The sequence below is a fragment of the Phodopus roborovskii genome, unplaced genomic scaffold (genome assembly GCF_943737965.1).
Source record: "Phodopus roborovskii unplaced genomic scaffold, PHOROB, whole genome shotgun sequence".
In the NCBI taxonomy this organism is placed as follows: domain Eukaryota; kingdom Metazoa; phylum Chordata; class Mammalia; order Rodentia; family Cricetidae; genus Phodopus; species Phodopus roborovskii.
Genome location: NW_026126482.1, coordinates 6,932,846 through 6,944,720, shown reverse-complemented (window position 1 = coordinate 6,944,720; position 11,875 = coordinate 6,932,846). Strand labels below are relative to the sequence as shown.

Below are 11,875 nucleotides of genomic sequence, written 5' to 3'. Positions count from 1 at the left end.
CAATGTACCCTTAAGAACATCGGATCTGAAATGTTAACCTATTGCAAGCTAGCAAGTTAGTCTACCATCATTTCATACTAAAAGAAGATAGGAGGCCCTTGGGTCAGAGAGGATGAACTAGCACCCAGCAGTAGTGTCAGTCACTGAATTAGCATCTTTGTGATGATTCCCCAAGGCCTGGTTTCCATAGTGGGACACAAAGCTAACAAGCTTAGTGAGGTATGGGAGACAGGCACTGAGCTTAAGGACTCTGATTCTACACCCACAGTCTACCTATGTTTCTTGCTCTGGCAAGGAACACCGTCTCTACCTTCTAAAAATGTTGGATATACAGGCATTTCTGAAAAGATAATTCAGACCAAAGAGAGTCAGTGTTTGCCCGAGACATGTACAAATGCTTGAGACCCGTACAGGATTGTCTCACAGAAACCGACTAGTAAGTAAGCCCTGAATTTATCAAATGAATGGACACCAGACACTGCAAGCAGCACTCTGTGGTTGAATAAGCTGTGGTTTTCTGTCGCTAGAAGTTCACGTCTTCTTGCTGGCAAGGTGATGCAATTAGTAAGTGTTTGTGCTCTTATGCCTGGATTTAAATCCTGCTCCAGTCACTTAGCTTTGCAACCCTGGCTTTGGCTTCCTCATTCCTAACATAGAGACAAGGGCTGTTGTGATTGCATAAGCCAATACAATTTAAAATGCTTGGCTTGGTGCCTAATCCCTGCTAAGTATCCCGGGAGGTGGGTGTTAGCTAGTAGGTTGCAGTAGACGGAATTGCCATTTGTGTAACTAAAATATCAGCAATTTAATATGGTTCACCCTGGTGTTACACACACTATTCTTGTCTCTTGCTTGGTTACGAGCCATGCTGTTCAGAGTGGCTGTGCTGTGGAGGTGTGTGCTCTGGGTCAGAGGAGACCAGCCTGAAGGGGCAAGAAAGAATCTGAGAAAAAGAAATGGACTTGGAACCAGATGCGGCTCTGAGTCCCACCTTCTCCTCCCATTGACCCCGTGACCTTGGGTGAGCCACTTAACCTCTAAGCCCCTTGCCTCATCTGTGCCACAGATACAATAATCCCTTCTACCTCACTGGACACCGTGAGGCTAATGTCACATGATGGATGTGAAAATGCCTTGCAAACAGGAAGGCATTGCATACAAGTATTTATGCTCAGGCTGAAGAATTCTTGGAGGCGGTGAGGCATGAGCCTGGGCCTGAGCCAGCCTATCTCTAGGTATAATTTAATATCCCTCGCATGTCCTCCAGCCAGACTTACATTTAAAGCACAGCATTGGCCTCTACACTCAAATTGCTGCATGAGAATCAAGTTACAGCAGTCAGCTTCTGTCTGAGACCTCCAACCTTCAGGCACTGAGGGGACCATCTGGAGACCAAGGAAAGATCATCCCATTACAAAAGTGTTCACAGCTGAATTGGCCAGCAGCTAACGTCTATCCAGCTTGAGCTCTTCAAATGAATGAAACCTTGACAACCCCTATAATACAGGTGGGCGCCATCATTATCTTCAGTTTTAGAGGAGGAGATGGATGTGGAATGAAGTTAATGAGCAGGAATGGATAGCATTGGACTGGTAGGTTATGGTGTCTAGGCACCCTCAATAGAAGATAGTTACCCACAGGGTATGATGATACATGCCTCTAATCCAGCAGGCAGAGGCAGGTGGATCTCTGTGAGTTCAAGGCCAGCTGGCTTTCATAATAAGTTCCAGGACAATCGGGGCAACATAATGAGGCCCTGCCTTACAAAAAAATGAAAGAAAGGAAAGAGACAGTTACCCATTCTCAGTTTGTCCCACTGGAGTCATAAGAGCCTCATCTCTGGCTGCTGCTCTAGTACAGGCCCATAAAATCCTCTCCATCCAGATCAGAGACTTGCAGGCTGTTAAGATGGCCTTGCTTTTTAATACCTGCTAAGGTACCGGAATAGTCACCATCACCCCTTTCCTCTAGAACAAAGGAGATGCTCTCCCTGTTTACCTCCCCTATACGTTTTGAGGCTGCACTTTATTTAAGAAGATCTGGTTCCACCTTTCCCTGAGGCTAGCCACACATCAGGAGGTAGCAATTGCAGAGGACATTCCCAGCCGGGGAGACAGTGATCAGCAGTTGAAGGCTAAGGTTAACTTCTCATTCTCATAGCAGCCTAGAGGAGTCCAGGGCAACAGGACTCTGCTCCATGCAGTCATCCAGTGGTTCAGGGGCTTCTTGAAAAAGGGCAAGCCCCAGATGTTTTATTTTTAGATACAACAGGTGTAATGTTGCTGAATTGTTATAAATATTACTGAATAGGTGTCCCCGCCTTCTGCCCCTGAATTGTTCAAGACTGAACACCTGAGCATTGGCCTGGCCTGTCATCTGCATGGGTGAAGTTGGGCTGTCATCATGTCCTATGATCATGGGAAGAGTGTTGAGGTGATTCCTGGTCATGTCCTAAGACAGGCTTCAATTTCTATGTTATGGAGATGAACTTTAAGAGGCACAGTTGTGTGAGAACTGACCAATCATATTCAAGGTCTGGAGCGTTTCCACCCCGCCCCCTAGGTCTCTCACACTCTATCTAAGATAATTAACCTTCTCTCATTCCTGTCCTTGGGAATGGCCAATCTGATTATTTTCCTGCTGTTTAGTGTTTTGTTAGCACTATATAAGTGCAATAAGACAGTATTTAGCTGTCTGAATCTGGCTTAAAAAAAAAAAAAAAGACCTAGCACAATGCTTGTGGGATTAATTCATGTTCTTGCATGTATCAATTGCCTTTTACTGGAAACAAACTATCCGTTCTGTTGACAGGCACCTGAGTTCATTTATGAGCATGAATAAAACTAATACAAACATTGTAGGGATTAGAGAGATGGTTCAGTGTTTAAGAACACCGATTCTCCTTGCAGAGGACCTCAGTTCAATTCCCACCACCCACTTTATGGCTAGAAACGGTATAACTCCAGTTTGAGGGGAAGTGACTCCCTCTTCTGGCCTCTGTGAGCACTGCATGCACACAGTGCACATACATACATGTGGGCACTCATACACTCGAAACAAAAAATAAACAAGTATATTTTTAATTGCCTGATTTCTTCTTGCCTACTCTAAATTTTCCCTCCCCTCCTTCTCTCTCTTCTCCTCCTTTCCAGTACTTCATCTAATGGAAAACAGTCAAGGACCCAATGTCATCTTAGAAAGGGTTCTTTCCATTCTAATTTAATTACCTTGTAACCTTGGCTCTCTGGTTTACTTAAGACAACTCATGAATTTGCAGCAAATTATATAGATATTCTCATTTTCATGCTAGCACTATTGTTTTTTGCAGCTGTTTTGAAAGTCTCAGAAAAGTAAAAATAAAGTTAAGATTTCTATTTGTTTACCTAGGGAAAACAGAACAGTTATGTGGTTCTGTTCCTACAGAGGATTATGGGAATGTATTCCTGTCATGTGTTCATGAAAATGAGAAGTTGTCGTAAATAGCTTCTATGAGATCTAAAGGAATTCTGAGCACAGAACTTGAAAATCACTGTAAACAATGAGATTTACTGACCACATCCTTAACACTGGGACAAAGGCCACTAATTAAAAATTAAAGGCCCTGCAGGGTTTGTAGGATCTGGAGACCATTCTTGCTGTTCAAACTTGCATGATACATGGGATGTGGGTGTGGCGGTGTAAGATTCTAAGACGTCATCTAATTTAGTCCTAGGAAGTGCTGGTTGTTATCTTTTGTTGTTTTGGTTTGGGATTTTGGTATATAGTGTATTATATTAGATTTCTCTGAGGAGAAATGTCTATAGAGATTTAAGATGTGGCCCATCTTATTTATTGGGTTGTCCCAGAAGCAGCCCAGAGATTAAGATTTGAGCAAATATTTCTCATCTGGGGACTCAAGCTTGAGGAATGGCCACTTTCTGAATGACACCTTCCGTGGGAACAAACTCTGGAGAAAGGGTCTGCAAGTGTAGGGAGAGATTCACGACCAAGCTTGGGGGTCCCCTTTTCAGTTGTACAAAGAAACTGTTAGTTTGTTTTGGTTTTTGTCTTTTCCAGACAGGGTTTCTTTGTGTAGCCCTAGTTGTCCTGGAACTAACTCTTGTAGACCAAGCTGACCTCGAACTCACAGAGATCCACCTGCCTCTGTCTCCTGAGTGTTGGGATTAAAGGTGTGTGCCACCACCACCTGGCTCAAAGAAACACTTTGTAAGTGAATGAAAATATAATGATAGTGAAAAGCATAAAATTCCAAAAGAGACGCTCCATGCTTCCAAATGGCTCTTCTAACCATTCATTAGGATGTCTAGACTTTGCTGTGGCTGGTCTTGCTGTGAGATTCTCTTTATTTGATAGTTTCATTAATGAAAAGAAACACTGAGTTGTTAGGGAGGCTCAGCAGGTGAAAAAGATGGCCACCAATTCTGATGGCTTGAGTTTAATCCCTGGCCACAAATGGCGGAAGAAGAGGGCTGACTCCCAAAGTTGACCTGCACGAATGTGCCTCCTCACACGTGTGGTCCCCACCGGCAAACAGCGGGTAATACTAATTGCTGGCCATTTCATCGGGAAGAGTGTCACATTCTCATCCAGTGTTGATAGCCTATTTTCCAGCAATGGCCCCTTGCTGGCAGAGTCCCAAGGCAGCACAGGACAGGACAAGTGACAAAGAGCATACAAGTGTGTGTTCTGGTTATTGTTGTTTTTCCTTCATTTCCATCAGGAGTTCCATACTGATGTCCCTGTCAACACTAATCACTTCCTAAAGTCCCCATCTCTAAGCACAATACTTGGATCAAGTTTCTCCCTCTCAACACCTCACCATAGTTAGTTACTTGAATGCGTGGGTATCAAATCTGAGTTGATTCATGAGCAGTGTACACTGCTCTGTGTTTTTTGCTTATATCTCAATGACTTGAGGCCACCTTCACAAAATTTTGGTGTGTTTTGTCCCTCATTCCCAAGACTTGAAAAAAACATACATTTCTCCTTCCTTGTTTTTATTTTTTCAGGCAGATTTTCCTCTGCTGCTTCTGCAAGCGTATGCCCCAGGTCTTTGCTAAAGAACTACCGGTCAAGCCCTCTGTGGGCTATTTCTCTTCTCCCTCAGCTGGAGGGATGAAGGATCCCTTTCACTCACTCAGCCCAAAGTTCCATACAGCAGCTGTGGCCCTATCTCAAGCTATGACCAAGTTTACCCCTGGGTATAATATACATTGTACTGATAAAGCATAATGAGTTGTTTGTGCTTGTTGAGCGTGGACTGGGGAAGACAAGAGGGATCTCTTTCCCCAGATTCAAGCATATTCATCTCAAGTATTCCCCCCAAGCCGCCTTTCCTGACTTCGGGCTGCCCTCACTCACTTTGCAATGAGAAGGAGAACAGCTAAGGGTATTCCTAGGTGGGGAACAACTAGAAGATACATTGTTTCCAACAGAGGTTAATACTGTTTATCCCATAGTTTGAAAATGCCTGCTGTGGGAATGGGAAGCCATAGGCTCATCTGCCCAGATGTTCTGCCCAGAACTCTCGCAGCCAGAATCTTAGTGTGATAGGTGGTTCCCACAGTCGTCTGTGGGAGCTGTGGGGAGCGCCCGGTTTGATGGTACCTTGCTGTCAGCCTGCTGCCTCTCTAGCTGAGTCTCATCATGTGTTTTTCTACTTGTTCTTGCTACTTACTTTATAAACTCATTCATTACCAAAGTATGGTAGACCACTGGCCAAATGGATCAGGCTGGGTCTTGAAGGCATACTGTGTGGCTCAAATGACTGGCTACGCTTGGTCTCTCTGCTCCTTAAGAAACTAAGAACATGGGAATGCTGGGGTTCAAATCTTGGCTTCACAGTGACCAGCTACGTGGGCTGGGCAGCTTGTCAGGCTGTGCTTCACTGCCCTCCCCTGTGATGGAGAGATAATGGTATTCGATAATGAGATTGTCTTTCTTCTTCTTTTTTTCTTTTTGAGACAGGTTCTCTCTGTAGAATCCTGGCTATCCTGGGACTTGCTCTGTAGGCCACGCTTTGAACTCACAGAGATTTGCTTGTTTCTGCCTCCAGGATGTTGGGGATAAAAATGCGTGCCAGCACAGCCCACTCATAATGATATTCTCAACCTCGTCAGTTATAATAATTAATTAAATAATCGACATACGTACTTTATTTGGTGCAGGGCTCAGGACTAGCGTGGCAGCAATGACCGTGTCTTGGCTGCTGCTGCTGTTAATGAAGGCATTGCCCTAGACTTCACAAGCCCCATTTCTGATCCCCATTTGTGCTTTCTCGCTGAAGCACTTGCCCTAGGCGAGTCTTTCTGGTACAAGCCTGTCTCTATGTTATGAGCACTACAGCCCAGGTTTGTGCCTTCCCTTTGGAATCTAAAATGGGCAGTTTCTGGCTGAGTTAAGCACTCTCTAGCCTTTGGAATAGTTTGGGGGTAACAATTACATGTGTCCTGGTTCTTGATTCAAATCTGTGAGGTCGTCTTTGACTCCTCTCGCTTCAAGCACTGCAACAAGCCTTGCAGGTTCTGCCTTCAGACTGTGTCTGTCTCTGGACAGCCTTCAGCGCTTCCACAGTCTTAGGAACAAGATGGCGGGCGGGACCATCTCTAGGAACAACCGCTAAGCGCTCAGTTCAGTCCCAGACTCTGACCTGGCCCCTCAAGCTCTGTTCTCTGTGTCACAACCACAGTGGCTTTTAAGACCACGAGTCCTTTACACCTCCCCTCTGACTGCAACCTTTCCACCCATGAAGCCCTAGATGGAACCCTCAGGTCCATAGAGCAGTTTCCAGGGCTCCGCGGGATCCGGATGCCCTTTCTGTCTATTTCCCCTCGATCACCTCGCGCCCTGCTTCAGCCATACCTGTCTTCTTGCTGTTGCTTGAAAACAGGTTGTTGGTGGCCAGGACTTTCTCAGCCTTCCCGGGGTGCTGCCCCTTATTTGTCTGCATAGCTGGCCTTTTCCCTGTGCGGTTCATGGCATGATACTGACGCAGAGAGACTTGTTTGCACTCCAGAGGTTCAAGTCCAACAGTGGGTGACCCCTCAGATTTGGACCCCCTCCGAGGAGGGTGATGCTGGAAAGCTGAGACCTTCCCTAAGGCTTTACCCCTGAAGGCACACACACACCCCCCAAGCACACTACTCACTGACACTGACGATGACTCTTCCTCCGGGCCACTGCCCAAGTGACTCACCATTGAAAGGGTTCTTCAGCCATGTTTTTTTTTTTTTTTTTTTTTTAACCTTTCACTAGTATTTCAAATTCCCCTTATTTCATTCTCTTTTTCCCATCCTGAGCACTTCACAGTCAATCATAAATTCATTTTTATCTCTGCCTTCTAGAATGGTTAGGGTTAGGGGTTAGGGATTAGGGTTAGGGTTAGGGATTAGGGTTAGGGTTAGGGATTAGGGTTAGGGTTAGGGTTAGGCTGCTTTTGAGCTACTATATCTGTTCTTACACAGGTGTGTGCTTCCTAGGAAGAACTGTAGAAACTATCTTGGGAGGAGATGTCCTCAGCTAAAGAGGTCTTTGAAGATTTTCCTTCATGCAAAAGGGCTCTGGGTCCTACACCTTGAAGTTGTGAGCTTATTGTGGCAACCAAATTGAGAAGGCGGAATGCTATTCTTGTGTCTTGGGAAGGATGTCTCCTTGTTCTCCTGGTGCTGAAGGCAGCCAGGCAGGTGTCAGCTAACTCCAACCCTCCTGCTATTAGCTGGCAGCTTTTCCCAAGGATTTGGGAGGGGATAAACCCAATCCATGGTTTCCTTCTCCTATCATAGACACTACAACTACTTCATGGCTAAAGAGTCTCCCAAAGGACTATTCTTCTGGTGTTCCTGAGGCCTGAGTCACTTCCCAGCACCCTCTGTAAAGAAAAGCCAACACCTGGAGCAGACAGTTTTGTTTTGCTCTTGGAAGCTCACAGCTGGCGGCATGGAGGAGGGGTATGTCCAGCAGGCCCCAGGCTGGGCCATCATAGAGGCAGTTTCTAGAAGGAAAGATTGAGTCCGCTCCCAGGCTTCATAACTTTCTCCAAAGTCTTAGAGTATTCTTTCCCTGCTCTGGGGCAATTAGAGAAGGTATCCAATTTTCCAAAACCTTCTGGAAGGTAGCTTTCTTATCTGACACAGGGCATCTTGCCTGTGGCAGGGCTTAGCAATCAATGCTGGCTGGGCCCTGACATATGAATTTGTGGATCCAAGCCACCAGGGCAATGCAGAAGACGGGATGGCTTCTGTCAGAGGCACTTTCTTAAACTGAGTCCTACAAGCCTTCCCTCAATAACTGCATTCATCGGAAGGGGCTGCCCAGTATGTGGGGTAGGGGGATGTTGTCCTACTGTGAGGTATCTTGTAAACATCCCCACTCTGAAATTTAAAGCAAAAGTTACTTCTGGACCACCAGTGCTGTTAGCTGATTGTCAGACTACAGACAAACACTGCAGTCAGTAAAGTCCCTAGTGGGATTTCTCTGGCAGCAAATGAAAGCCCTGGCGATGGAGGACTGGCTGAGCAAAAGCCCTTCTCTGTGGGGGCCCCTCCCCCACACTTGGAGCCACAGTGAGTATAAACGTCTGTGTGTAGTGGGCAATGGGCACCCTAACCCACAATTCTAAGGCAGCTGTAGACTGCACTTAGGAACTTCAGAGTAGCACAATTCACCCCACTCCTCACAGCTAGGGTGACCTCACCCTCAATAGACAATACTTTAAAGACATTGTTTACAAATCAATTTCCCCTTCTAAATGGGCGCTCCAAGAGTAGATCCTTCTGCTTGCCCAGCCCAGGCCCACCTGTCACTGGGGTTTCCTAGCCAGTGGTCACACCGTATTGATCTTTTTAATCCCCTCCCTTTGAAACACAGAGCCAGCTGATGCGGAGTTCCTCAAAAGCCTCCCTCAGCCCCTACCTCTACAGGTAGCTGCAGATCCGGGGCTAATTCCCCACTAAAAAGTCTTAATTGGCTTATGGGGTGCCTGTAAGCTCGCCCTTGTTTACAAGGTGAAAAGAAATGATAGCTCATAAATGCTCTAATCTGTCTCAGTCTTGGTGGAAGTCAGGTGCGTTTTTTTTTTTTTTTTTATTTGTAAGTTGTTTTTGAAATAGGATTGGAGCATTTGGAGATGGTGGGATAATGTTTCACTTTACAGGTGGAGCCGCCAAGGGGAAGGGGGAAAAAAAAGCCCCAGAGACACTAATATTAGGCAAAGAAGCTGGTGACTTATTGTTTTCTTATTTTTTTTATTTACAGGAAGCATCTGCAGTACAAAAATGTAAACTTTAATAGCCCATAATAATAGAATAAACTCTTTATGTACAAAAATACATTTTCATATGAATGAAGCATCCTGAATAAATTAAAATACCCTCCAGCCCGGTGCCTGAATAGCTATGCAGGCACTCAGGTTCTTCCTGGAGCAAGCCCACAGTGGTGGGGGTCGCGATCCATAATGCATGACGCCCACTCCTTGTGACCCCTTTTAAAGCCTTTTCATTGTATTGTCAGCCGGCTCAAACTGAATTTTCATGCTCGTTTTTCTTCATTAGAGTTCTACAAATTGTAAAATTGACTTTTCACCTCGTCTTCAGGGGCTCATCTGTCCCTTTTCCAAATCACACCGAAGTGGTGGCTGGGGTCAGTTCTGAGCCAGTGACAAAGGAGGTTTTGTGGAGTTCAGAAAGTGCAAAACGAAAGGCCTTCTGAGGGCGGGCAGGAGGGGCTGGTGCTAGGGGCCCAGAGAAACAGACCAAGGGGCTCCTCAGCAAGGGTGCCGCGACCTAACCAGTAGGCAGGTATCCCCCACCCTTTAAAGTTCCCAGTGTCCACCTGGAGGGGGGTGGCTGAGGGTGCTCCCTGAGGCCTCAGTCGGTTCCCCAGCTATTGCTCTGACTGGGGGGGGGGGGGGAGGAAGGCCATAAAGTTGCTCACAATGGCCTAGTGGTATGGGATGAAACAGGGCGTCGTGTGGAGCAGGTCTTTGGGCAGGCCAGGGAAGGAGAAAAGGGGGTCGCCAGAGCCATAGGTGAAGTCTTCTGAGGTTGAGGGACTACTGGGATCAGAGAGTGGCGATGCTACAGTGGCACAGGGGGAGGAAGCAGCTCCGGAGCCCCAGGACTCTGCATCGCTGGCCGGGCTCGGGGGCCCAGGCAGACAGGGGACACACTGCGGAGGCAGGAGGCGCTCCCGGGCACTGCCCCCGGGAAGCCCTTGATCTGCCAGGCGCAGTGTCTCAGCCAGCGCCCAGATGTAGTTGTAGGCGAAGCGCAGTGTCTCAATCTTGGTGAGTTTAGTGTCGTCGGGGAACGAGGGCAGCACGCTGCGCAGTGCGTCCAGAGCAGCGTTGAGGTTGTGCATGCGGTTGCGCTCGCGATCGTTGGCCTTGACCCGACGGCTCCTTCGCAGGGAGTGCAGTAGCGCCTCGGACCGCACCCGCGCGCGACCTCGCCGACGCCGCCGTTCCTGTTCTTCGTCCTGCGCACCAGGAACATTCGAGATAGTGGGTGCGCTTCGGCGGGCTGGCCCGGACAGCCCCGAGGTGGAAGCTAGGGATTGGAGCTTGTCACTGCCCTCTTCGTCGGCCAGGAAGCTGGCCAGGTCGCTGGTGCTGTTGCTGCTAGCACAGTCGAGGTCGGAGAGGCAGGTCTCCAAAGGGGCAGGCATCGTTACTGTGTGCAGGACCCACAGACGGACAGGAGGAAATTTAGAGGGCTTGAGTCTGGGTCAGGGCACGGCCGTCGAGGCGCACTTACGTTCGTTCAGTACGACCCGGGGCTAGTCTGTGCCTGCTGCAGGCGTGAGGGCCAGGGAAGATCGCAGGGACTCCGGGGGGAAATGGGCTTGGCCTCCTAGCCTCGCCTGCAGGGGCCACGCGCCCGGCTGGTCTCCCGAGTGATGTCGCCGGCGATCAGATCAGCTCGTGTGAGCACCGAGTGTGGCACACGACCGGCCTCAGGACCCCTTAAGTACGGCGCGCAACAATGGGCGCCCCCCTCCCTGGCCACCTCCGCCCCCCGAGGCGGCGCGGGTGAATGGAGAGAGGCGGCAGGTCAGCCCCGTGCGGCGCCGGCTATTTGCATAATTTATGCTCGCTGGAGGCCGCCCCCGCCCAGCCCCCCTCCTGGAGCGTGCCCGTAATTACCGCCGGCCAATCCGTGGCCCTGCCTGCTCCAGGAGCCAGATCGAGCGAGGGGGGCCAGGGATTCTCTGGCAGGGAAACCCGGGCGCGGGCGGGGGCCGGGGGCGATTAGCAGCCGGCCGAGGCACGCTCCTCCCAGGGTTGCGCGGGCGCCGGTAGCCCGGGTGGGATGGGGAGGCGGGGCCCTGGCAGAAAGAGCGAGCTGTGCTTGTGCAGCGGGGGGTTGAAAAGCTGGGGTTGAGGCTGGAGTCTGGGTTCGCATCCCTTCTCCTGCTATTGAGGGTTCTTGTGCATTTAAGCGAATGGTTTCCCACCTCCGAGCCACCTCATGTTCCTTTATTTAGACGAAGCGACAGAAGTGTAGCGCTGGACAGAGATGTTAGACCGTTTTAGTAGGTTCCCGGTCAGGGCGCCTTTTAAACCATGCGGGTTGCGGCGAGGACTAAGTGCCCTCTGAGGGACTGACTATATCTCAGCCAACGGGATTGAGGACAGGCAAAGAGCTACATGGCTCAGGGAGGGATAGGTGTCCCTGCTCCGCCAAAGCTAGTGAGGAAAAGAGCAAAGGGGGAGGCGGAGAGGAAAATCTAAGGTAACGGTCCGATGAATTCCCAGGCTGGGCTGCCTCCACCCCACCCCGCCGCCGCGAGCGCACACCTTCCCCCTCAAAGACCCACTAAGTAATCCGTGTGCCTCTCCTCTTCTGAAACTTTGCTCTCTCTTGTGCAATGGCGCCAG

The 11,875-nt window shown here is 48.9% G+C and overlaps 1 protein-coding gene across 1 annotated transcript; it reads right to left on the bottom strand.

Moving 5' to 3' along the window:
* Positions 1 to 9,936: 9,936 nt before the first annotated feature.
* Neurog1 (neurogenin 1) lies at positions 9,937 to 10,662 on the bottom strand. The gene has a single exon (XM_051194083.1). The coding sequence runs from the start codon at positions 10,660 to 10,662 to the stop codon at positions 9,937 to 9,939; it is 726 nt and encodes a 241-aa protein (XP_051050040.1).
* Positions 10,663 to 11,875: the final 1,213 nt, after the last annotated feature.